The sequence below is a fragment of the Populus nigra genome, chromosome 14 (assembly GCF_951802175.1).
Source record: "Populus nigra chromosome 14, ddPopNigr1.1, whole genome shotgun sequence".
Taxonomy (NCBI): domain Eukaryota; kingdom Viridiplantae; phylum Streptophyta; class Magnoliopsida; order Malpighiales; family Salicaceae; genus Populus; species Populus nigra.
The window spans coordinates 13,206,598-13,230,655 of NC_084865.1; the positions used below are offsets into that span (position 1 = coordinate 13,206,598).

The following is a 24,058-nucleotide window of genomic DNA, read 5'->3' on the forward strand; positions in this document are numbered from 1 at the left end:
TACATTCCACAACAAAAGGTCCCAGTCACCCTGCCCTGCAAAAGATTCCAAGTCATGTCAAGTGGCTCTCGCCCTTTTGCTTTCCCATTATAAATGAACATATCAAGTTTCCCTGAACACATCTCCCTCGCTTTCCCTTTCTCCCGAGTCTGGTTGGGTTCTTCTTTTACGAGAGAGAGATTAAATGTACTACTCTACCTATAACTCTCCAAAACTCTCGAGGACCATTGTCTAAATCTAAAAGTCACACCTTTATTGCCTCCCCACAGAACCCGAATCATCCCCATCACCTAAAAAGTGGCTTTTTAAATAAGCTCACCACTATAGAATCCGGGAGAGCTCTCTTTGTTTTGCTTCACCACTCACAAGGTTTGTTAAACTCTACATTTCATGACCAGGTGGCTTTTTTCTCATTTGGGGTTTGTTGTGTGTGAGTTTGGTGGAGATCTGTTGCTCTTGTTAAACTCACAAGGCTGTTTTTGTGTTTCTTTTTTCCTTAATGTGATGTGGAGCACATTGTTCTAGTTTTTTTTTTTTAAAATGATTAGGTTATTTGAGATCTGCTGAATTACTCTTTGGTGGGTTTTTTCATGTTTTGACAAGTCGTCTAGTTTTGGTAAGTCTTAGGTTGTAATTTCTTTGCTCGGTGATTACTAAGATTGCCTGTGCTGTGTAGAGGTTTGGATATTCTAGACTGTAAAAATATTCAGCGTTTTGGGTTCAAGGAACTGAAGTAATCTGAAATCTGTTAGTATTTGTGTTTGTATTTATGTTTAGAAACCAAAGTATAAGGTTTGGTTGGATCAGGTCGGCCATTGTGTAGTCTCAGTGATCAGTGTTTGATTGGGTCATGGATTCTCCCATTGCTTTGCTGATCGATAAAATAGATCAATACACTACTACCAATTTTTTAGAAGATAAAAATAAACAGAATAAGAAAAGGTTGACCAACGATTCCTATTCTGTCTGCCATTAGATCGTGCGTGGTGGAATACAGCCTATCGTTCATGAAAGGTTTTTTGTTGGCAAGTTTAATTTTTCTGTATTCAAATCAAGATAAAATATTCAATATTGTTGGTCTGTCTTTGAGTTTGCTACAAATCCTGCGTTTTTTAGGTGGAGGTTGTATTTCCATTTCGATTTAGGCCTTTTGAGAGGCTATTAGTTCAGCTGCAAAATAAATTGGTTGGACAGACTTTTATGTTGAAGACTACTTACCATAGGTTCAACTCTATTGGCAAATAATTATCCTTAACAGACTTTTCTATTGAAGATTACTTACCATAGGTTCAACTTTATTGGCAGTCAACATGTTTCGAAGAAAGCACTCTCAGAATCATCAGGAGAATGGCCTTGCAGAACAAGAAGCAAAGGTAGTGTCAACGTTTGGCAGACATTTAAGTAGAAAGCTTTTGTTTTTTGTTTCACCCTATAAGTGTCATCACATCAAGAAATGAATTTATGATTTTACAATCATTCCGAAGCAAGGTTTATGAACAAAATGAGAAACTTCTTTCAAATTGTTGTTTTATCTGAACAAGATAAGATTTCCGAGTGATTGAAAGACAGATGTTGAATACTTTTTCTGCAAGCAGGTCAGTGAACTCAGGGCTGCTCTAGGACCTCTTTCTGATCGAAGTGTAAAGTACTGCACTGATGCATGCCTGAGGAGATATTTAATAGCGCGGAACTGGAATGTCGAGAAGGCAAAGAAAATGTTGGAAGAGACACTCAAGTGGAGAGCAACTTATAAGCCTGAAGAAATCCGCTGGGTATGCATTGTTGCCTACTTATTTTAATAACTTCTACAATGTATTTCCATTCTATATATGCTTGATACATCAATTTTTTTATAATATTTTTTTCATTCTGTTAGATCAATTGAATCCCTTACTATTATGCAGCATGAAGTAGCTCATGAAGGCGAGACTGGTAAAGTCTCCAGAGCAGATTTTCATGATCGATCTGGGAGGACTGTGCTCATAATGAGACCAGGAATGCAGGTTTGTTCTAGGATTTTTCTTTTTTATATTTATTGATGTCTTCTTACTGGTCTTTTCCCCATTTATAAAGTTTCTGTGACTTAGCTTTTGTAGATTGACCTTCCACCTTTTCTTTCATTTTTGCAGAACACAACATGTGCAGAAGACAATGTCCGCCATTTGGTTTATCTTATAGAGAACGGTATTCTTAACCTTGGTGAGGGTCAAGAACAAATGTCATGGTTGATAGACTTCACTGGATGGGGTTTGAGCGTCAAGGTCCCCATCAAAACTGCTCGTGAATGCATTAACATCTTACAGAACCATTACCCTGAGAGACTTGCTGTTGCATTTCTTTATAATCCGCCTAGAATATTTGAAGCATTTTGGAAGGTGCATGCTTCTTCCTAATGTCCATTGCAGTCCATTTGATATTTGGATTAACCCAACACTCACTGATCTTTTGGCAAATTATTTTTTGATTGCATATTGATTGTTACTTGGTATAAAATATACCATGGGGCTTTGAAAGGTTAAAATTTGGAATTCTTCCATAACTAATACCTCATGTTTCAGAGAACCCGTGGTCATAGTAGCTCAACTTTCATACAATTAATGGATTTAGTAGAACTTAAGTGAACATAATAAAATGTATTGGAAAGTATGGACTATCTTATTTGCTTCTCACTAAATTACATTGCATGATATCCCTCTTTACCAAAATAATCTAGACAACTCAAAATGTGTCGAGGACCAAGTGTGGTGTTCTAGATCATGTCTTCTTCTGTCAGTTATTTCTATCACCTGGGCAGTTGATTTGTTTATTTCTGCTCATATCCTCTTCTCCATTCAGATTAGATGGGAGATGGTGGGAGGGTCTGCCCTGTTATTAGGTTTAGTGATAGAAACTCCCATCCCCCCCTCTGGTGAAATCTTATAATATGCATGTTTGCCCTTTAGAACTGGTATATGTGTTCTAGATATATCTCTTAGGTAGATTTGAAAATTTATCATAGATAGAGCCTTTTCTGTTGTATTATGCGCATAACTGCTACATTTATATTGCTTGAAATGTTTTACCCCTTCATGTTTGGAATGACGAACCTTGTGTTACTTCATTTGTATAGGTTGTCAAGTTCTTCCTGGATCCAATTACTATCCAGAAGGTGAAGTTTGTTTACCCAAAAAAAGAAGATAGTTTCGAGCTCATGAAGTCTTTCTTTGATGTTGACAACCTCCCAAACGAGTTCGGGGGAAAAGCCACACTGACGTACGACCATGAAGAGTTCTCACGACTAATGGCCCAGGATGATGTAAAAACAGCCAAGTTCTGGGGATTAGATGAAAAACCAAGCCACATTGCTAACAGTCACTCGGGGGCACAGGTGGCGCCAGAGCCAACACCTCTTGCACTGCCGGCTAGCTAAGTCTGGCTGATGCTTGGACTAGTAGGCAAGAGACCAGAGACATGGACAGTGTAGCCTGGACTAAATTAACTGATACTTCATTATCAAATCTCATAATGGAACTTGAAAAAACGTTGAGGTGAATAAGCATTATGTTGTTATGCTAATGTTTACTTCTAACTATTAAAAATAATAGTCATCCACTGCTTCTTCCTCTTTTGTACGCTGTCCTATTATTCTTGTGTTCCCTAACCTCATTGTTCTAACTAGAAAAGAAGCAATAATATTGTTTAACTGTATCATCTTTCATCATTCTACTTTTTCCTTGAGATTTTTTTACTTTGATAGCTATGACCACCACTTCGAAAGTAGGCAGCATAGATGGTGCAAAATTTGACTGTAGCATCGAACTAGATTGGAGGGTGCTGCCTACCATCACAGCATAAAATTTTACTAGTTTTATTATCCGAGCTCCGTTGTGGATTCGAGATATCAGTACTGTTATTGCAAGTTTAGTAAACAACTTACATAAAATTTAGTCAAAACCAACATGATATTAGTAAAAGCAAATTCAATTGTCTAAAATCTTACGTAACATTGTTTTCTTAAAAGTAAAAAAAAAAGATTAGGCCGTGGGAAACTTTTCACTGGTGTCAGTAATTTTAAATTTACCGTGGAAGAATTGATTTGATATATTTAAGTTGATTTGAAGAAGTTAATTTTAAATATCAATTAAAACAATGATCAACTACTAAAAAAAAATTAGTATAATATTTTTTTTAATAATTTTTTAAGTAGATACTAAGCAAATCATCTTATAATCAACCAAAATTAAAAACTAAAATCATGATCTAAGCATAATCAAAATGCATTAACTTGTGCAATTAACTATTATTTTTCTTTTCCATATCCTTATTCTCTCCTTGACTGTCCTTGCACTTGGCTTGGTTTGGTTGAATATGAATCAAAAAGTTATTAGATAATTAGAGATTATATTGAGAAAAAAAAGTCATAACTAAGGTGGGATGTAATTTTAGAATTAATTAAAGGGTTCCTATACAAGCTGGGGTAAATTGACCAAGGGGCTAATAATAGTTAGCGTGTGTCCAACACTCACTAATGTGTGGGAGAACCTGTAATATTTTAATGATGCGTGCAGAGTTTTTTTTTTTTTTTTTTTTTTTTTTGATTTACATGGGGTGTCCGGGCCAGCTTACGCGCACCACGACTATTCCCCACGGCCCGCTGGACATCCTGCAAGCCCAGGAGCATGTAAGGCACCGCGGGGGTGACAGGCGTACACATAGAGGGTCGAACCCGGAACGGGGGCAGAACAAGTCACACGAATTGACCACAGCAGCTAAACCCTCAAGTACGGGTACACTCGAGGACTCGAACTCAGGACGCATAAGCAGGGCGAAGCCTGCCATGGCCACTGAGCTGCAAGCCTGCAGAGTTATTCGGTCTAGAGATGAGCAACTAGTTTTCCTATAAACCATGAACTTGATTGTTTAGATGATGAAAAATCCATCAATGTAGAGAGTTGCTTTTTTTATTTGTTGCTTCTTAGATCCGAGTCCACCTACACTAACAAATAATATAAAATATGTAGAAACAATTACAAAGATACGAACATACACATAGAGTAAGGTTTTCTAATTGCCTTCTAACATGTTCTTTTTTATTAGTTGGTTAATGTTGTAATTAGCTATGAACTATCACAACTAATTATATAATAACTTTTCTGTCTTTAACAGGACTAGTCTCACAATATATAGACTCTATAGATTTCTTAAAAAAAAAAAGACGTTTTCATATCTAGTTTTTTAGGGAATGTAGCATCTAAACCAATTTCAAGGTTGTCTAATTATCTTAGAGAGTTTACTAGTTTCTACAAAAAGTCCTCCTACCACTCTCAAGGTTCCCTTTTCTTGGATTCAAGGTTGTCTAGTGCCTCTTCACTTAAGATCGCTCCAAATTTAATGGATATTATAAAAATATGTACCATGATTTAAAAAAATCATTAAGTTTTGGGAGAGAGAACCTTAAACAAAATTCTTTTTGATGTTGGCTCTTCATTCCAAAAGCATACCTAAGCTCCTTCATAACGAGATAAAGGAAACACAACTGGTTTTATGATGGTTAAAAAAGATTTTATAAGCTTTTAGTGTGATTTGATGACTAATTTATAACTTCATGACATAAATTTTTGCTTGAAATTATAGAAAATAGAGAGAACAAGATGGACACTAGTCTAATTTTCTAAAAATGATAGTATAATGGTAGTTCTTTGCCTTATTCCAACCACATGTCCCATATGACAACTCTTTAATTTTTTATATTCTTATCATGTGGTGACTTGCTGGTATTTAGACATCTCCATGTACTTTATAATAATAGCTCATTTATTAGATATCTACGCTTGGAATTGGCCTATATGCATGACAAAGTCTTTGTTATCTTGAACATAAATACTTGAGATGACTATTAGTGATCTTAGGATTAACACCCTTATTTTGAGGTCCAAACTAAGCGCACCAACAATAGATCCATGGTTGAACTCATAATTGAACTTAGATTTATCTTATCCATCATTAGACTTTGTATGAAATGTAAGGCAAAATTTATTAAGATCACCAATCCAAAACTTGGCAAGACATTAGTCTCATAAGAAAACACTATGCTCAAATAAAATTTACTTCTCTATTTTGGTTCATTCTCTAAAAAATATATATATAATCTCTCAGGTGTTCAATTGGCCTAACTAGCATAACTTCCAAGGTAGCCTAGTTAGCCAAACTCATATGAACTATAAAATATTTTCATTAGCCCAACTAGAATGACCTCTAAAGTGGTCTAATTGTTCTAATTAGCATCTTATATACCAACCCTCATTTGGACTTAGGATCAATGCTCTCATGCTCGGGTTGGAACACCTAAACCTAATTTCCTTTATCTACCCTTTTATGTAGTTAGTATTTAGCATAAAATGCTAATGTGACGTTACTATAGTGGTGTTATAGGATGGTGTTAGGGCATTCTATGCTAGAGTGTTACCCATCTAAAACTATCATTTCTTTATCAATAGTGTAACTACTAACCATTAAAGATTATGGAATTCCCATATATATACCAATTCTCCATGCAAGTTGTCTTTTATTGGTATAAAAACACCTATTAAATACTAGGCAAGAGTTATTTCATCCATTTCAAACATATACACATGCATTACTTTTTTTCTCCACAACACCAACATTTATCATCTTCTTTAATACATATTTTTTTTATGACTATATATAACTTAACTAACTTAAGAATGAGAGGTTCTTTAAATTTTACAAGAGACTTGTTTCGTAAATGTATATGAGCTTCTGGTGCATTTCTTTTCTTTCAACTTTACAACCCATTGTCATCATTGAAAAACCTAAATTCAACGAGATCTACTTCAAGTCTTCTAACTTTCTTAATCTCAATTTAAAAAAAAATAAAAGAATAAATGATTTTGCTTTTCAAGTATTTGTTTTTGTAGAAGAGATAAACATTTCAAAAAACAAGAACACAATATGTTGGACTTAAAATTATATAGCCTATGGTTAGTTGTTTTTTTTTCTTTCTTTTCAAGTGAGAATAATAAGGTAGGCTAGGCTATCCTTACGGGTAAAAAATGCCAAGTCTTGGACCATATTCTATGCTTATGAGTTAGAAAGTTTTAAGTTACTCGATTTGTACCATGCTTGAGTCAATCCATTTAACTACTTGATCTATGAACATCTTTAGTTGTCATGCCAAACTTATTAGTTAGTATTAGAAGGATATTTGTCTAATCTTGATTGTAGATAGAATTAAAAAAAAATCATGTAATTTATTTGTTAAGTAATTTGATTATATATATAATCAATTCCATTTACATATTCTTTTCATGAAAAGAAACTCTTTTCAAAAAACAACTATCACTTATCAATTCTGCATCGAGGCTTGTGGCCCAGCGATCTTGGTAAGGTTTCCTTACCTCTGCATCATAGGTTCAAGTCTCAACGTGTATGCCTGTCATTTTTGCGGTGCCTTACTTGCTTATTGGGTTTGTAGGGTGTTCAGTAGGTTCAGAGATTAGTCATGGTGCGCGTAAGCTGGCCGAACACCCCAGATTATCAAATAAAATAAAAGAAAAGCATGAGAAGGAAAGTCTACGCTAATTAAATCCATACATAAATATAATTAGACTATGAAAGATTATATATATATATATATATAACAGTTGACTAAACAACACACTATATATTCCAAATTAATTGAGTATAACATTTAAAAATAGAGATAATTAAAAAAAAACCTTCTCTAGTTTGATTTTTTTTTGTTTGATATGACTTAAAAAAAATGACTTTGATTTTGAATCATAATTTAAAAAATAACTTATGTTAAAAGTGACTTTAAGTTAAAAATATGTTTAATAAAAATGATTCAAAACAATTTTTTTTTAAGATAAAGTTATTTTATAAGTCAAAAGTTAGAAAAATTAATTTTTAATTAAATTAGATTTTGACTTAATTTTATAATAAAGTTAAAAGTTATTTTTAACCAGATATAACAATACAATTTTTAAAATAAAAAAATTAAATTAATTTGCAAAGTTAATACCAAATAAAAAAAATAAGACGGGATTAATTTGTAATTAACCGATCTACTTATGAAGTTCTTCTCTGTATTTTGTGAAACGATCAAAAGCTGAAACAAATAATGGTGCACAATGCCTACGATTCCTTCGAGCTCCTCACGAATTCCCCTAACAAAATTGACGCAATCGAATCCTACGGTTCAAAACTTCTGGTTGCTTGCTCCGATGGAACTCTCAGAATATACGCTCCAGAATCCACAATCTCCGACAAATCTCCACCGCTTGATTACCATAACCACGGTGATCAACTTCGAAAGGAACCGTACGCACTGGAGAGAACCGTAAACGGATTCTCTAAAAAGCCGATTCTGTCAATGAAAGTATTGGCTTCAAGAGAACTGCTTCTATCGCTCTCTGAGTCTATCGCGTTTCATAGATTGCCTAATTTGGAGACTATTGCGGTGCTTACTAAAGCTAAAGGTGCTAATGTGTTTGATTGGGATGATAAGCGAGGGTTTTTGTGCTTCGCCAGGCAAAAGAGAGTCTGTATTTTTAGACATGACGGTAATTAGTTCAAAATTTGGTGTATTTTTTTTTGTTAACTAATTGATTTGAATTGATTTTATCTTGTTATAAATAATAATGAAAGCGATAGAAATAAGGAGAATCTAGAAGTTTGCATTTTTGTTTTGGTTATTTTCGAGGATTGTAGTGGTAAATGTTAGTGAAAGCAATGGAAACTAGGAGAATTTAGTAATTCTTAGAGTTAATATAATTAATTAAAAACTCGGTGTTGTTTTGGATGATTATATTGTTATTTGATAATTAAGGTTTTAATAATGGTGTAGTTGATTTGAATCGCTATTTAGATTGTGGAGTGACTGACATTATCAACTTTGATTTTGATTGTTGATGTCAAGGTGGTAATTAGTTATTTTGATGTTACTTCGTGCTAGTAGGGCTTGAATCGATAGTTTAAAGTTGATATTAGGTTATTTGGATTGCAAATGGAGTTACATGATTATCTTTGTTTCTTTCATTTCTAATTAAGTAATGGGACAATTTATCATTAAATGCATTTTGAAATTATATTATGTTATGATAAATCAGTATTTTGTTTTCAAGTGGAGCTAATTATAGTGTTAAAAATGATTGGAACAAATGTTTCTTTGTTATTAAATGATTGGAAAAACAAAATTATAAAGTTAATATTAGGTTATTTTGATTGCGAAAGAGTTGTGATACTACATTTGAATTTGATATTGTGATAAACTACATTTGAATTTGATATTGTGATAAACTACATTTGAATTTGATATTGTGATAATCAGGTGTTTAATATTTTTTTTTTCTTGTTTGTTTTTTTGGTGGAGCTGAATTTTGAGCTTATTTTTCAGGAGGAAGGGGATTTGTGGAGGTGAAAGATTTTGGAGTTTCAGATACAGTGAAGTCAATGTCATGGTGTGGTGAGAACATTTGTATGGGGATTAGAAAGGAATATTGGATATTGAATGCAACAAATGGTGCATTGAGTCAGGTTTTTCCTTCTGGAAGACTAGCTCCTCCATTAGTGGTATCTCTTCCTTCCAGGGAGCTTCTTCTTTGGAAGGTACTCTGTCTCTCTGCTGCTGACATTTTCATAGTTTTATTTGGCTTGCCTTTGTTAATAGGAACTGTTTAATTAATTCATTTCTGCCTTTTAGTTTCTTAATTCATTAGTAAATTATGTGCTTTGTTGGTGACTTGATACCCCTGCTGATTTGAAAAATTAGTATTCTTTTTCATGTTGAGCACTGGAGGAAAAAGATCAAAGTTAGATGGCTTGTTTTGGGGTTTGGCTGCTTGATTTCTTTAATCTCCTTCCCAGGCCAACTTTTAGGAACTATTTAAACTGGTACATAATTGTTGTGGTATTTTCAGAAAAGATACCGATGACATGTCACTTTCTTTGGAAACTTGGTATGTGACAGATGATGGACTTTAGTCTATGATGAGCTATGTGCTGCAAGAACACCTGTGCATATTGTAATCACAATGGTTAAAAACTGCATAGGTTGCATTATTCCTTACAGAAATATTAAATGGATGTTGAAGGTTTTCCATTTGGTCATTGCTATCTCATTGTATGAAAAAATGGAATGGTTTTTATAACCTCGAACATAAGGAATGTCTTTGCTCAAGAGTTGCATATATAACTCTTAATATGCATGTCCAGAGCATATTGGCTATTCTCCCTTATGCTATTTATTTATCTTCTCTTCCCACGCAACAAGAATGAAGCAATAAACTCTTGTTTTTGTTGCTGCATCAGGATAACATTGGTGTCTTTGTGGACCAAAATGGCAAGCATCTTCAAGCAGAGAAATTATGTTGGTCAGAGGCCCCTTCTGTTGTTGTCATTCAGAAGTCCTATGCAATTGCTCTGCTTCCAAGACGGATTGAGGTACCTTAACCATATGCCACACCCAAAATTGAAAGGGAAAACCCTCCCTCTTGTTTCTATCTATGTGGTTGTGCATTTGGTTAGAGTTTGCTATTAATGTTTACAGATCCGGTCTCTCCGAGTTCCATATTCATTGATACAAGCTGTTGTTCTTCAAAATGTTCGCCATCTTATTGAAAGCAACAATGCGATAATTGTTGCATTAAGCAATTCTGTTTGTGCGCTGTTCCCTGTTCCTCTTGGAGCACAGGTATTCCCTATTCCTGTTTGTAAGTTTATTGATTTGCTATCTTTGAGTTACTGGTAGTAAAGACATGGAAGGCACACCTTCCCATCTATTGAGTTCACAATTTGACTGTTTTTAAGATTTCAAACAAAATGTACTTTACATTTCTCTTTGCACAATACCCATGTCTGTAATTGAATTATGCCTTTTGCTATAACCTTCACATAAGAACCTAAAAAATTACAAGGAAGTGGTACTTCAGACACAGAACTAAGGGCCATATTATGGTGCAGATTGTACAATTGACAGCATCTGGAAATTTTGAGGAAGCCTTGGCCTTGTGCAAGCTGCTTCCACCAGAAGATTCAAATCTTCGAGTTGCTAAGGAGGGGTCAATTCACTTAAGGTGAATGTTCCACATAGGCTTTTAAAATAGGCATTAGAATAATGCTAGTTGTACCACTTTTAGTCTTACATTTTATTTGAATAAGCTAATGTCATCGCCTTTCAGATACGCTCATTATCTTTTTGATAATGGGAGCTACGAGGAGGCTATGGAACAGTTTTTAGCATCCCAAGTTGATATCACCTACGTGCTTTCTTTATATCCATCTATTGTTCTCCCCAAAACATCTATGGTTCCAGAACCCGAGAAGCTAATTGACATGTCTCCAGATGTTCCATATCTCTCAAGAGGTTCCTCTGGGTTGTCTGATGATATGGAATCCTCGCCTGATTTTGATGAGCACTCAGCACTTGAATCCAAGAAGATGAGCCATAACACTCTCAAGGCTTTAATCAAGTACTTGCAGAAAAGAAGATATAGCATAATTGAAAAGGCCACTGCTGAGGTAACAGACGAGGTTGTTTTAGACGCTGTCGGAGATAATTATGGAGCTTATGACTCTAGTAGATTTAAGAAATCCAGCAAGGTAATACCTGGCTTTTATTTCTTCAATTTTATGTGATTTTGGTGTTATTATGTTCTAAATAGGTATGAAGTTCACATACATGGACCTTAAACAAGGGTTATGTATCAGTCCTTTGTTTCAGAGAACTAACTACTGGCTCCTTCATATAGAGAAACTAATCTATGAAAATTGTCTGTGTGCGCACGCGTAGTGTTTGGATGGGTGGGGGCTGGGTGACTGAGTAGGAGAGGCACGAGAGCCTTGAGCATGTTCATTGATGTTTTACAGAGATCGAATGCCTACATAACAGATGGTGTTTATCTATTGTCTATTATTTGGTTTTTCATGCCAATCAACATTTATTATTTTCATCAATATACTTGTCAAACAAGTCTTGGTGCCATGGCTACTTACTGATTTTAAGTTTATAACCTCATATTGTATTTGGTCCCCCAGGGTCGTGGTAACATTGCCATTAACTCAGGTGCCAGGGAAATGGCAGCGATATTGGACACAGCTCTTCTTCAGGCTGTTCTTCTTACAGGGCAGACTTCAGCAGCCTTAGAATTACTGAAGGGTGTTAACTACTGTGACCTAAAAATATGCAAGGAGATTCTTCAGAAATGGAATCATTATAGTGCTTTACTAGAACTCTACAAATGCAATGGCATGCACCGTGAAGCTCTTAAACTTCTGCATCAATTAGTTGAAGAGTCAAACCAGTCGCAGCCCGAGCTCAACCCCAAGTTCAAGCCGGAGTCTATTATTGAATATCTCAAGGTAGGATCTCTCATTTGGTTTGTAGCTTTGGTGCTGTTTTTTTGTTTTACTGGTGAAACTAGAAAATAACATGGAAACATAAGATTGGTCAACTGCATAAAAGAATTTGACAAAATATGATGTTTTGTGGCACTGATATGTAAAAGTATATATATGGCTGCCAAACTTATTAGACACCATGTTTTTTCTCATTTTATCGTGCCAGCGTACTCCTTCACATGGGTTTGACAACTGATTCAACTTTATGTATCCACTAAAACTGTTCCCCGGCATCTAGGTTTCCACAAAAAATTCTCTCCTGGTCTTAAATATTTCTGTGTCTTAACATATTAATATTACTATATTTTTTTGTGCTTTTAACCATTTGTAACGGCACAGGTAGTTTTGATGTTTTGTTGCTGGAATATCATGAAAGCAATTTTATGTAGTTTCTTTCTTTAAAAAGATTATTACTTCACTGAATGAGTTAAATCTACAACCTTTACATGTTCGATTCTAAATAAGTTCTGATGGATTTCTACATGCAGCCTTTGTGCGGGACTGATCCCATGCTTGTCTTGGAGTTTTCGATGCTTGTTCTTGAAAGCTGTCCTACAGAAACTATTGAGCTATTTTTGTCCGGGAATATTCCTGCAGACTTGGTCAACTCTTATTTGAAGCAGCATGCTCCAAGCATGCAAGGCAGATATTTAGAACTTATGCTTGCAATGGATGAAAATGGGATCTCTGGAAACCTGCAAAATGAAATGGTGAAGTCTTGCATTTATGTCATATCATTTTTCTTATTCATTCTAATTGACTTGGCAAAACAGATAGTGCTGCCAGCCCCATGTTCTTAGGATGGGTACTAGCAGTGATGCTGCTAATTTTACGATCATTTGTAGTATTTACTTGCCATGTTACAGGTGCAAATCTATCTCTTCGAAGTGCTTGATTGGCACGCAGAGTTGAATGCTCAAGAAAAATGGGATGAAAAGGCTTATTCGCCATCGCGGAAGAAGTTATTGTCTGCTTTGGGGAGCATCTCAGGGTATAACCCAGAATCTTTGTTGAAATGTCTTCCAGCAGATGCATTATTTGAAGAGCGTGCACTTTTGTTGGGAAAAATGAACCAACATGAGCTTGCCTTATCTCTATATGTTCACAAGGTATTCTGTATTAAAGATCATCTGTATGTTCCTTGTTCATACATACATATAATGTGATTCTTCATTCTTTTTATCGTTATTGGTTGAAAAAGTTACCCAACCTCAACTCATTTTGGATTTGAGGCTTTGTTGAGTCGAGGTTAGATCTTACAAGTTCTTTTACCTTTCCAGCTTCATGTTCCTGATCTGGCATTATCCTACTGTGACCGTGTCTACGAGTCTGCAGCTCATCCACCATCTGTAAAATCATCTAGCAATATGTACCTAACTCTCTTGCAAATTTACCTCAATCCCCATAAGACAACCAAGAATTTTGAAAAGCGAATAACAAATCTAGTATCCCCACAGAATACTAACATTCCCAAGATAAGTTCTGGGACCCTAGTTAAAGCTAAAGGAGGTCGTGCTACAAAGAAAATTGCTGCTATAGAGGGTGCTGAAGACATACGAGTCAGTCTTAGTGGCACTGACAGTAGCAGGAGTGATGGAGATGCAGATGAATTTGGTGAGGAAGGGGGGTCTACTATTATGCTTGATGAGGTCCTTGATCTGTTGAGCAAAAGGTGGGACAGAATCAATGGAGCTCAGGCCCTCAAACTCTTACCAAAAGAAACTAAATTACAGGTACTTAATATATGGCAATAACATACAGACCTTGAACAATTCCATCTTGATCTTCCCATTAATATTTATTTGCTTTAATTCCTTTGCAGAACTTGCTTCCCTTTCTTGGACCTCTTCTGAAAAAATCCAGTGAAGCATACAGGAATCTCTCAGTAATCAAAAGCTTGAGGGAGAGTGAGAACCTGCAGGTATCCACTGTATAATGCATACACATTCAACTGGGGGAACGAGTTAGTATAAGTTATTTGAACCGGGAATCCTAACCAATCACAGTATTTCTATAAGAAGATTTAATAGCTTGAAGGAAAGGATTATTTATGAAACACGAGAGTAGCACTAAGAATTATGGCATTTAGCTTTCACTGATCGTAACTTCTGTCATAGAGGCCATATTTATGATGGGGTAACCCTTTTGTATCAGTACTCACTAGCATGGCTGTTGAAAAGAAAAACATAATTGACACATGGAAAAAATTCTGCTCAATAATTATCAAACCATCAATTTGCACAACTTCTGTGCAAGATTCAATAATTCCTTGCAATTTACAGTACACCAAGTTTTATAGCAAACTTCACTGTAAGAGGCAAGTTCAATTATCTTCAAACTGAAGCTAATATGACTAAAACATTCATTCTCAAGTCAAAGTGATTGTCTTGATATATACCTTAGGTGAGTATTTTTTTTATGCATTCATACGCCCCCCACCCCCTCCTTTTTTCCCCCTCCAATTGGTACTTTTTCTTTACTGGCGTGCTTTGCACAACTATCTGTACCCATTCTATTTTCCTCACAAATTATCATGTATACAGGTGAAGGATGAAATGTATAATCGTAGGAAAACAGTAGTCAAGATTACCAGTGATACCACATGCGCTCTTTGCAACAAGAAAATCGGGACGAGTGTTTTTGCGGTCTACCCCAATGGTCAAACAATTGTTCACTTTGTTTGCTTTAAGGATTCGCAGAGTATGAAAGCTGTGGCTAAGGGCTCAGCTCTAAGGAAGAGATGAGGTATTCCTTTCCGACCGAAGCTTGGGAAGGGCAGTTTCTTTTGATCAGTTTGAGAACATCTAAGGTTATTGTTGGTCGTCTCCTGCCCGTGATTTGAAACTGCAATGGCAGCATTCAGGTGATTGGACGGTGACTTCTCATCCGGTTGGTAATATTTTATGTCGTGAATGTAGATAAGTGTAGATGTGCGGCGGCTTGCAATTCAAAGGGCTTGAGATGATTCATATTTATTGACTGGAGTATTGTGATTGATTGAGGTGTCTTGTTGTAAAAAAGCTTGTGAAAATAGCCGCATAATATTTTTATTTGTTAGCGAGAGGCTTGAAACCATGTAAAGATATTTTTCCCGATCACCTGAAACATGGTAGCGTTGTGTAACTTCCCTCTGACAGTGATGTATTTGTTGAATGATCTGTTTTTGTTTCTTTTTTTACGCCTTCGTCTGGGAGTTTTGCTTGGATAAGGGGAGACGATATGATAATGATAGCATCGGGTAATTTTCCTTGATCTGTTTTCTTTCTTCCCTCCTGTGCTTGGCAAGTGAAATTATGTAGCAAAAATAGAATTTCAATGGCAAGAAAACAAAAGATCGTGAATTTCCTTGTTTAACAAAGATGGCATTGATCACAAAGAATTGCGATTTAAGCCAGCAGGCAACCTTTGGGCCTTGGCGGCGAAGCGATAAACAGCAACGCCAATCCTAGACCCTTCACAGGGACTATCCACATGAACAACCTCAACATTAAAAACCTTCTTGGCCCTCTTAAAAAACACAGAATCCTTCTTCCACCTCCTCAAATGAGCCATAACAAAGACCATCTTCTTACCCTCACCCAGCATCAACAAACGCAGTGTTTTAAGCAAAGGCTCATAAAGGTAATCGTAATAGACGACGTCGGATGCTAACACAAGATCAAACTCCCTCCCCACTGCCTCCACGTCAGCATCCTCTCCCCACCTTAGAGCTGCCACATTTACAGCCCCACCTCGTGAAGCCAACACGTCAGCGTTAGCATCCACGTTGAATTGCAAGTTGGGTATCACGTGAGGCAAGTCTGTGACTGTGACCTTAGCACCAAGCGTCACAGCTGCGGCAATTCCTACAATCCCAGTACCTGACCCCAGTTCAAGAATCTTAAGAGCCCCATGAGTAGAACCGTTGGATATTGTATCAAGAATTGGTGATAAAGGGCTGGTGCTGTGGTTGTCGAGGAGAGTGAAGAGAGTTGTAGCTGCTGGCCAGAGCTGGAAGGAGAGACCTTGTGATGGGAGTTGTCTGATTACCACCGTTGACTTGATGGAATGTATGTAATGCTGCTGTACTTCCTGTGCTGGTGTGTCATGTTGTATTTTAGAGAATCCGTTTTGGTTGTCTGGTAGGAGGATCTTGATGGGGTCTAAGTCATCTTCAGAGTCTTCTTCTTGCTGCTGAGGAGTTGCCATGCGCCGCCTGGGCAGAAGCTTTCACTTTCCTTGAAGTGTTGCTGCCTGATAAATTAGGGCTTTGATTTTGAAAGGGTTGTTTATATACATGTTGGCTATGCGTTGGTGAATTTTCTATCTTGCCCTACGTCTTGTTTTGCCAACAAACTTCTGAAATGGATAATACTGATGGAGAAAGGCAGATGTTGACATATTTATTACTAATTTTAGAAAATAGATTATTTATCCAGAGTTTCCTTAATAATTCTATCTGTTAAAGAAAAGTGTGATGCTGCATTTATTTGTTAACTTTTTTTAAAATAAAAATTCCTTTATTTATTTTGTTTTAAATTAAAAATTTTAAATATTTCATATCATTTTGGCGTTTTAATATTAAAAATAAATTTTAAAAAATAAAAACAATATTATTTTTATATATTTTCAATAAAAAAACACTTAAAAAAAAAACTACAATGACGACGATGTCATTCAAACTTTTACTTGATATTCAAACTCTCTTTTTCCTTCTCTCCTTGTACTGTAGATAAGCTTTAGGTATTTTTTGAAAGTAAAAAGAGATTTATCTTTGTTTATTTATTATGTCGATAAATTTTATTTAAAAATCCAAAAAAAAAAAACTTTTACTTGATATTCAAACTCTCTTTTTAAATAAAACCATGTTGCTTTAATACTTACCTGAAATGAGAAAGAGAAAGATCTCCACGGATTAAAACTAATCCTACACATACATGGAAATTTATCACGTGCTAAACTTTCTTCTTTTTTTTTCTTTTTTTTTTTATATCACGGGATTAGAAATAATTACATAAAAAATAAATAAAAATAAATTATAAAATTCAATCTCTAATAAATTAAATATTATTAAAATAAAAAACATAAATAAAAAAAATACTATTACAATTAATAATATTGTCTGAGATAGTGTATAGTAAAAATACCACACTTTTTAGTTTTTGTTAACTAGATTTGTAGATTGTGCTCTGTCATAGATCGAGCAAATTTTTTTTTAATATGAAAAAGAGTGTTAAAAAAAAAACTTTCACCAGTTCAATCGGTAATTTAAATAATATAATTAAAAAAATGCAACAACAATAAATAAATAAATCAAAAAAATAATAACAAAAAAAAATTTAAAAAACCCAATGTAAGTCAATCCGGATAAAAGTTAAAATTAAAACAAATAAAAAAAAAACAGCAAAAAAAACTCAAATAAATTACACAATGAGTCTATAGTAATATAAGAGTGTGTTAACAATACAACACAATATTTTTCTCTATAGGAAAAATGCCATTCGTTTTAAAGTTTTCTATAATAATTCTATTTGTAAATTATAAGTTTTTAGTATTAGATATTATTCAATTAACATAGTTAACTAATAAATTACAATTGGATATATTGTGTAGTACAGTATATATATATATATATATTTTAGAGTATATGTTAGATACATAAGAACACTTATGATGTCCTTTCAATGATCATTTCCAATATTACTTGCTAAAGTAAAAGAGATTAACTTTCTAAAGTAGGGTTTATCGAGGGTTAATTGTGATGTAAAAGAGGCTCGTGAAGGAGATTAACTTTCTAAAGTAGCCATGAGTGCAATTATACAATAAACTCTAATACTATAATAGAACAAGGAAGAGAATTAGCTTGAGAGAAAGAGAAGAAATTTATATATAATATATATATTACTAATAATAGAATATAACTGGATCGAAAGTTATATTTGATGATATTGCTTCAATAATACTGTTACTTAGAATTCCTTCTTTTTAGAGTGCAAAACCTCTGTCTATTGTCTCTCAGGAAAAGAAAAGTAGAAAAGCAACGAATTTCAAGTCTCTTCATCCTCGCAGCATCTCTGTATTACTATTTAGCATATATTCATTGGTTTGTACCCAAGCCAAGTACCAAGTTCTTATACATGTAACCAAGGTTTGCAAAAGCTGGTCATGCAAGCTTTAAGCTGGGCAGCATCTCTTTTTCTTCGCTTTCTGCGACAACAAAACGCAGCAACTCGAATCTGATGACACCTTACCCGAAATCTACTGCAAAAGTTTTTTCTCATAAGACTTGTTTCACTATCTATTTTAAGAGATTTTTTTATATATAGAAATATCCACGTACATTTACTTTTCATCTTACGATCGAGAGAACTAGTTTCCAGTAGTACTGTTGAGAAAAAGATGACAATACTCAAGAAATTGCCTGAAGAAGTCTTAAATTTGTAGAACAAATGGGAGATTCGAGGAATGCTTTTAGTTAGTCTCTTACTACAAATCATCCTCATTATATTTGGTTCTCGAAGAAAGCACATTGCAAGAAGCTGGGTCAGGATTTTTGTTTGGTGTGCATACCTATCAGCCTACTTGGTGGCAATTGTTGCACTGGGTATTCTATCTAGGAGCCAAGGCGATTCAGCAGGTGACGGTTCAAATAAAGCAAACAATTTAATCCAGGCATTTTGGGCTCCTTTTCTACTCCTGCACCTTGGTGGCCCAGACACAATCACTGCATACTCGATTGAAGATAACGAGTTGTGGTTAAGGCACTTACTTGGTCTTGCAGTCCAAGTCGGCGTGGCTTTGCAGGTCTTCTCAAGGTCTTGGGGTAGCGGTATCCTCGCATTCATAGCGATCCCAATGCTCATTGTTGGCATTATAAAGTATGTAGAGAGGACTTGGGTGCTCAGGTCTTCATGCTCCAAGAGCTTGAAAAACACCTTTCTCTCAAAATTTCGACCATTTTACCCATCAAGGGCAACAGGAACTCTTCAACGAGCTCTCAGGGGAAATTATCTTCTTCGAGCTTATACCTTCTTCGATATATCCATGTTTATGATGCAGGATATATCTTGTTCCTGGCATACCTGCACTAATGAACAGCCAGTAGCTGATTTCCTCAAATTCAGCAGACGATGCCTTCAAGGTGGTAGAAGTTGAGCTTGGATTAATATATGATATGCTTTATACTAAAGCGCCCCTGATTTATTCCCTTGTCGGAATCATTCTTCGCTATACCAGCTTTCTACTCTTTTTTACTGCGTTTATTACCTTCCAAGTCATGATTGACAAGCATGCCTACTCAACAATCGACATTACAATATTTTTGTATTTATTGTTTGCGGGCTCCGCTTTTCACGAGATTTATGCCCTTTTGTGCTTTGTTTTCTCTGACTAGACAATGATTTGGTTGATTGATGAAGGAGGGAACGCCCTAACTAGAGCTATTTATTATTTGATAAGGAAGTTAACTAGAAGCAAGAGGTGGTCGAGATCCATAGTGCAGCATAACACCTGATAAGCTTTTGCATTGAAAACAAGCCACTTAAATATTGTTTGGAATTGCTCCGAATCCTTGAAATGACGAGGCAGGTGTATGTGAATCGGGAAGATATGAATGTTGGACTACGAAATTCTATTTTCGGACACCTTAGGAGAATTTTAATTTCATTGATACAAATTTCAATAATTGGTCAGAGAGGAGACGGTGTGCTAGAAGGAGAGGGACAATTACACGACTTCAAGCGGTGTACAACTGAAGTAGAATTCAGCCGGAGCCTTCTTGTCTGACACCTCGCAACAGATATTTGCTATTTTGCTGATAAAGATGCAAATAATAATGTCCCTTCAGACTGCGAAACATGCAAATGCTTGTCTGAATACATGATGTATCTTCTGGTGGCGAGACCAAATATGCTCCCAAAACGAATCGGTGATATAGAGAAGGGATATCTAGATACTTGCCAGGACCTGGCGCTTTTAGGAAAAGTCATTGAAACAGGCGAGAAGGCATTGAGTAAGAATATATATATATATATATATATATATATATATATATATATATATATATATATATATATATATATATTGTAAGGGATGATCATGGAAAAAAGAATTAAAAAAACATTATTGTCATCTTTATTAAATATAAAACATTTTGTTCATAATAATAATTTGGTGCATGAGAAAATATAAAAAACTAACATTTTATGATTTTATTTTTCTTACTTAATCCAAATCACTGGATTTAAAATCAATAATTATATTTGAAATATGATCGATTAAAGTTTTTTAAAAATACGCGAGTGTTCAAATTCAAAAATAAAAACGAGAAGAAAGAATTGGCAGTATGTAAAAAGAAAAAAAAAAGAGGAAATATTCTACATAAATCTTGTTTAAGGAAACAGAGATAAGTGAGATTATGAAACCGTCCGTGTTTTAAAAAAATTTAATTTTTTTATTAAAATTTAATATAGTTTGTATGTTTTGGATTGTTTTAATGTGCTGATGTTAAAAATAATTTTTTTAAAATAAAAAAAAAATTATTGACATATATTTCGACACAAAAACTTATTTAAAAAACAACAATTACTACACTATCAAACATTCTATAGTTGACAAACATTTCACTGTTTTACTGACACTTCATTAAAAGTTAGAATGCAATAACCAGAATGAGAGAGAGTTTACTACTTTTATTTTCTATTCTTTTAATCAATACATTTGGAATAAAATTTTTGATTTAGTTCGAATTCTGTTAATATTATAAAGAAAAAAGGCTGCAAATTGCTGATGTGCAGTTTACATAGACCCTAATTTGAAAAATAAACTTAAAAACTCCTTGCTTTGGGAATTAAGTTTTTAAACTATCCTACTTTGAAAAAAAAACTTATTGTTATCCCCATAACTATTTATACTTGAGTCCTTGCTCGATGCTGATAGCGAGTAGAAATAGTAAAATCTCTAGGGACAGGATTGAATAAAACAATTCTTATAAGATCCGGTCCAATAAATCAACCCAATAAGATTCAAAATCTAGCTTGTGTTGGGCTAGTAAAAACCCTGATTTTTTTTTTTTATGAAAACAATATGGATTTAAATCTTTTTAAAAAATTTAAATTAATCTGAGTGTCACCTGAGTCGGTCTACCTGACTATGGACCTAGGCCTTGGACTTGAACCAGATCCACCTCGGATCTAATAGCAAACTTCCATTCGAGAAGGACTGAAGGAGACAAAAATAATAACATAAGATACATACAGCTAACAGGGAGCGAGAGAAGAGAACCCAAAAGCTGGAATCACAAGAACTAGGAATCATCAAGAGGCACAAGATATTGAGAAAGCAAGCATGATAAAAGCGGTGCTGGTGATTAACACCCAAGGCAAACCTCGCCTTACCAAATTCTACGATTTTTTGGTAACAATTTCTCTCTTTAACAAACTTTCTTTCATAAAGATTCACGAACAAATTATTAAAGTTTTGTTTCTTTGATGATGTCAGACTGTAGAGAAGCAGCAAGAGCTTATACGCGGTGTATTTGGAGGTTGAGATTGATCTGATCACTTTTTTTTTTTTTGCTCTTCTGTTGATGATCGTGTCATTTCTGATTCTGGGTTTTGATTTTTATGTGCCATAGTGTTATGTAGTAGAGCTGAGAAAGTTAGCAATTTCATGGAGGTTGATTCAATCTTCGGCCCGGTAAATTTTCTTATTTTGTTTCATTTCTGAATTTTGATTTGATTTGATTGCGTTGGTTGTCTTTGCATTTGGGGATTTCTATGATTTTTCTGTTCTATGTGGGCAGGATAGTCGTCTTGTGTACAAACATTATGCAACATTGTACTTTGTCTTTGTGTTTGATAGTTCTGAGAACGAGCTTGCGATGCTTGATCTCATACAAGGTACTACTACCTTCACTAACCATGATTGAATGATATGACAAAAATGGATTATTGCAAAATGATTTATTGCTAGCTGTTATCTAGTGGAAGGTAGATGGTAGAGAGACTGATGGATTTTGAGAGTTTTGGAGTATTGAATGAATCAATGATTTAGCTGCGAGAAAGATGCAAGGAGGCGGGCTGAATGGCATTGGAATTGTACAGAATTGAACTTTGGTATCGATAATTGTTTGGTAGAGGCAAAACCACTTGAGGAAAACTGGATGTTTCAATGTATCAAAAACCATCAACTGATTTAACTGCATTTTTTGTTCATTTGGTTGGCGGCTTTATGGTTTATGGTCTGAAGATTTATTTTCATTTGAAGTGGACCTTTTCTTATATAATCACAAAGAGGATGTTCATTTAGCACTTGAGACGGTACAGTTGACAACTTTTCGGAGCCTTTTTAGATTGTTGATAGCTTCTGGTATCCTTTTAACCTGCATTATGAAGGACAAAAGATTAAGCTTATTGGTCGTGTTCTTGTCACAAATAAGAGTGCTTCCTTTATTTTATTGCTAACATTCCTTTTGTGTTTTTTGCTTATGTAAACCCTCCTGCCTTTCAGTGTTTGTAGAAACATTGGACAAGTGCTTCAGGAATGTATGCGAGCTTGACATTGTGTTCAATTACAGCAAGGTATGTGGATTCCCCATTTCTTCTTAGCTTTTTTGTTACGCCAATAGTGCTTTGGGATTTAGGTTTTCAACTTCTAAATAGGATAAAGAAAATGTACTCAACCGACATTATTGTATATTTATTTCACGACCCACAGGATAGGAGGGCATGCATTTCAGAGATTTTATTGCCAATTGCTTGTGGAAATCTCCAACATCGAATCAGTTGACTATTTTTTTAGGAGTTTTCACTTGATCATATAACCTGAAGTTCTTAATGTTTGATTTTTTCCGGTAGTATAGATGGAAATATTTTCCATTGAAACTAAGCTTTCATCTTTCTTTTGCAGCTCCATGCTATTATAGATGAGATAATTTCTGGAGGTCAAGTGTTGGAAACAAGTTCTACAGAAGTTATGAGAGCTGTTGAAGAAATATCAAAGTCCTCCTCCCTCCCTCCCTCCCTCGTGTGTGTGTTATTGTCCATGGCTACGATGAGTTAATGGATTATATCTAAATTGATGCAGGTCAGAAGCAGCCTCAAATTCCATCTCATTAGTCCCCAAAACAGTGTCTGGTTGGCGGAGCCGGTAATACATTACCTAGAACAATGTTGGAATAACGATCGATGGACTCTTCAAAATGTTATGGCAGTCAAGCAGTTTTGGTGCAAGCTCATGCAGTAAACGGAGTTAGATGCACTAGCAATTCTTTCAATGCTAAACAGAGATTTAGATTCTATAATCTAGATTTGTCGCTAACTAATTCAGTAAAAATTTGATGCTCAAGGCAAGCCATCGGAAAATATTTATATTGCTGCTGTTTGTTCTATGATATTTCCCGTTTGTGATTTCCGAACATTCTTGCATTGAAATGGGCCTTAGAACAGCCGGGGGAACCCCTACTTTTTTAACTGTTGATTCAGGAAGAGCCACAGATCTTAATTGCTAAGCTGCTAGCGAGGTTGTTGTCTAGGCTTTGAAACAATTCCAAGGATAAAGTAATTTTAAGTGTATTTTAAGGAAATAAGAGAAAGAAAACAGATCAATCATCAAGAAACAAAAGGAACTTTTTATATGATGTTATTGTTACTGACCGGTGTAAAGAAATAATGATTAGATT

The 24,058-nt window shown here is 34.9% G+C and overlaps 4 protein-coding genes across 6 annotated transcripts; 3 read left to right on the forward strand and 1 right to left on the reverse strand.

The window, feature by feature from the left end:
• On the forward strand, positions 1-3,607 carry LOC133673533 (uncharacterized). Of its 3 annotated transcripts, none has more exons than XM_062094392.1 (6): positions 1-369; positions 1,306-1,373; positions 1,596-1,772; positions 1,905-2,003; positions 2,130-2,375; positions 3,110-3,607. In XM_062094392.1, exons 2-6 carry the CDS (start codon positions 1,311-1,313, stop codon positions 3,407-3,409), a joined length of 885 nt encoding a protein of 294 aa, XP_061950376.1. In that variant the 5' UTR covers positions 1-369; positions 1,306-1,310; the 3' UTR covers positions 3,410-3,607. The 3 variants fall into 3 exon arrangements, with proteins under 3 accessions (XP_061950376.1, XP_061950377.1, XP_061950378.1); XM_062094393.1 differs by having other exon boundaries at positions 262-398; XM_062094394.1 differs by lacking the exon at positions 1-369 and having other exon boundaries at positions 1,877-2,003.
• A 4,470-nt stretch (positions 3,608-8,077) lies between these two features.
• LOC133673133 (vacuolar sorting protein 39-like) lies at positions 8,078-15,651 on the forward strand. The gene is made up of 12 exons (XM_062093790.1): positions 8,078-8,564; positions 9,398-9,609; positions 10,312-10,443; positions 10,550-10,693; positions 10,963-11,075; positions 11,181-11,601; positions 12,037-12,360; positions 12,888-13,109; positions 13,266-13,508; positions 13,680-14,132; positions 14,222-14,320; positions 14,943-15,651. Exons 1-12 carry the CDS (start codon positions 8,123-8,125, stop codon positions 15,141-15,143), a joined length of 3,006 nt encoding a protein of 1,001 aa, XP_061949774.1. The 5' UTR covers positions 8,078-8,122; the 3' UTR covers positions 15,144-15,651.
• Positions 15,652-15,715: 64 nt separating this feature from the next.
• Positions 15,716-16,662, reverse strand: LOC133673134 (uncharacterized). Its single transcript, XM_062093791.1, has one exon. It carries the CDS (start codon positions 16,585-16,587, stop codon positions 15,769-15,771), a length of 819 nt encoding a protein of 272 aa, XP_061949775.1. The 5' UTR covers positions 16,588-16,662; the 3' UTR covers positions 15,716-15,768.
• A 4,909-nt stretch (positions 16,663-21,571) lies between these two features.
• Positions 21,572-23,794, forward strand: LOC133672784 (AP-3 complex subunit sigma). Its single transcript, XM_062093312.1, has 7 exons — positions 21,572-21,792; positions 21,877-21,919; positions 22,013-22,074; positions 22,181-22,277; positions 22,888-22,958; positions 23,287-23,378; positions 23,464-23,794. The coding sequence occupies exons 1-7, from the start codon at positions 21,724-21,726 to the stop codon at positions 23,528-23,530; spliced, it is 501 nt and encodes a 166-aa protein (XP_061949296.1). The 5' UTR covers positions 21,572-21,723; the 3' UTR covers positions 23,531-23,794.
• The last annotated feature ends 264 nt before the right edge of the window (positions 23,795-24,058 follow it).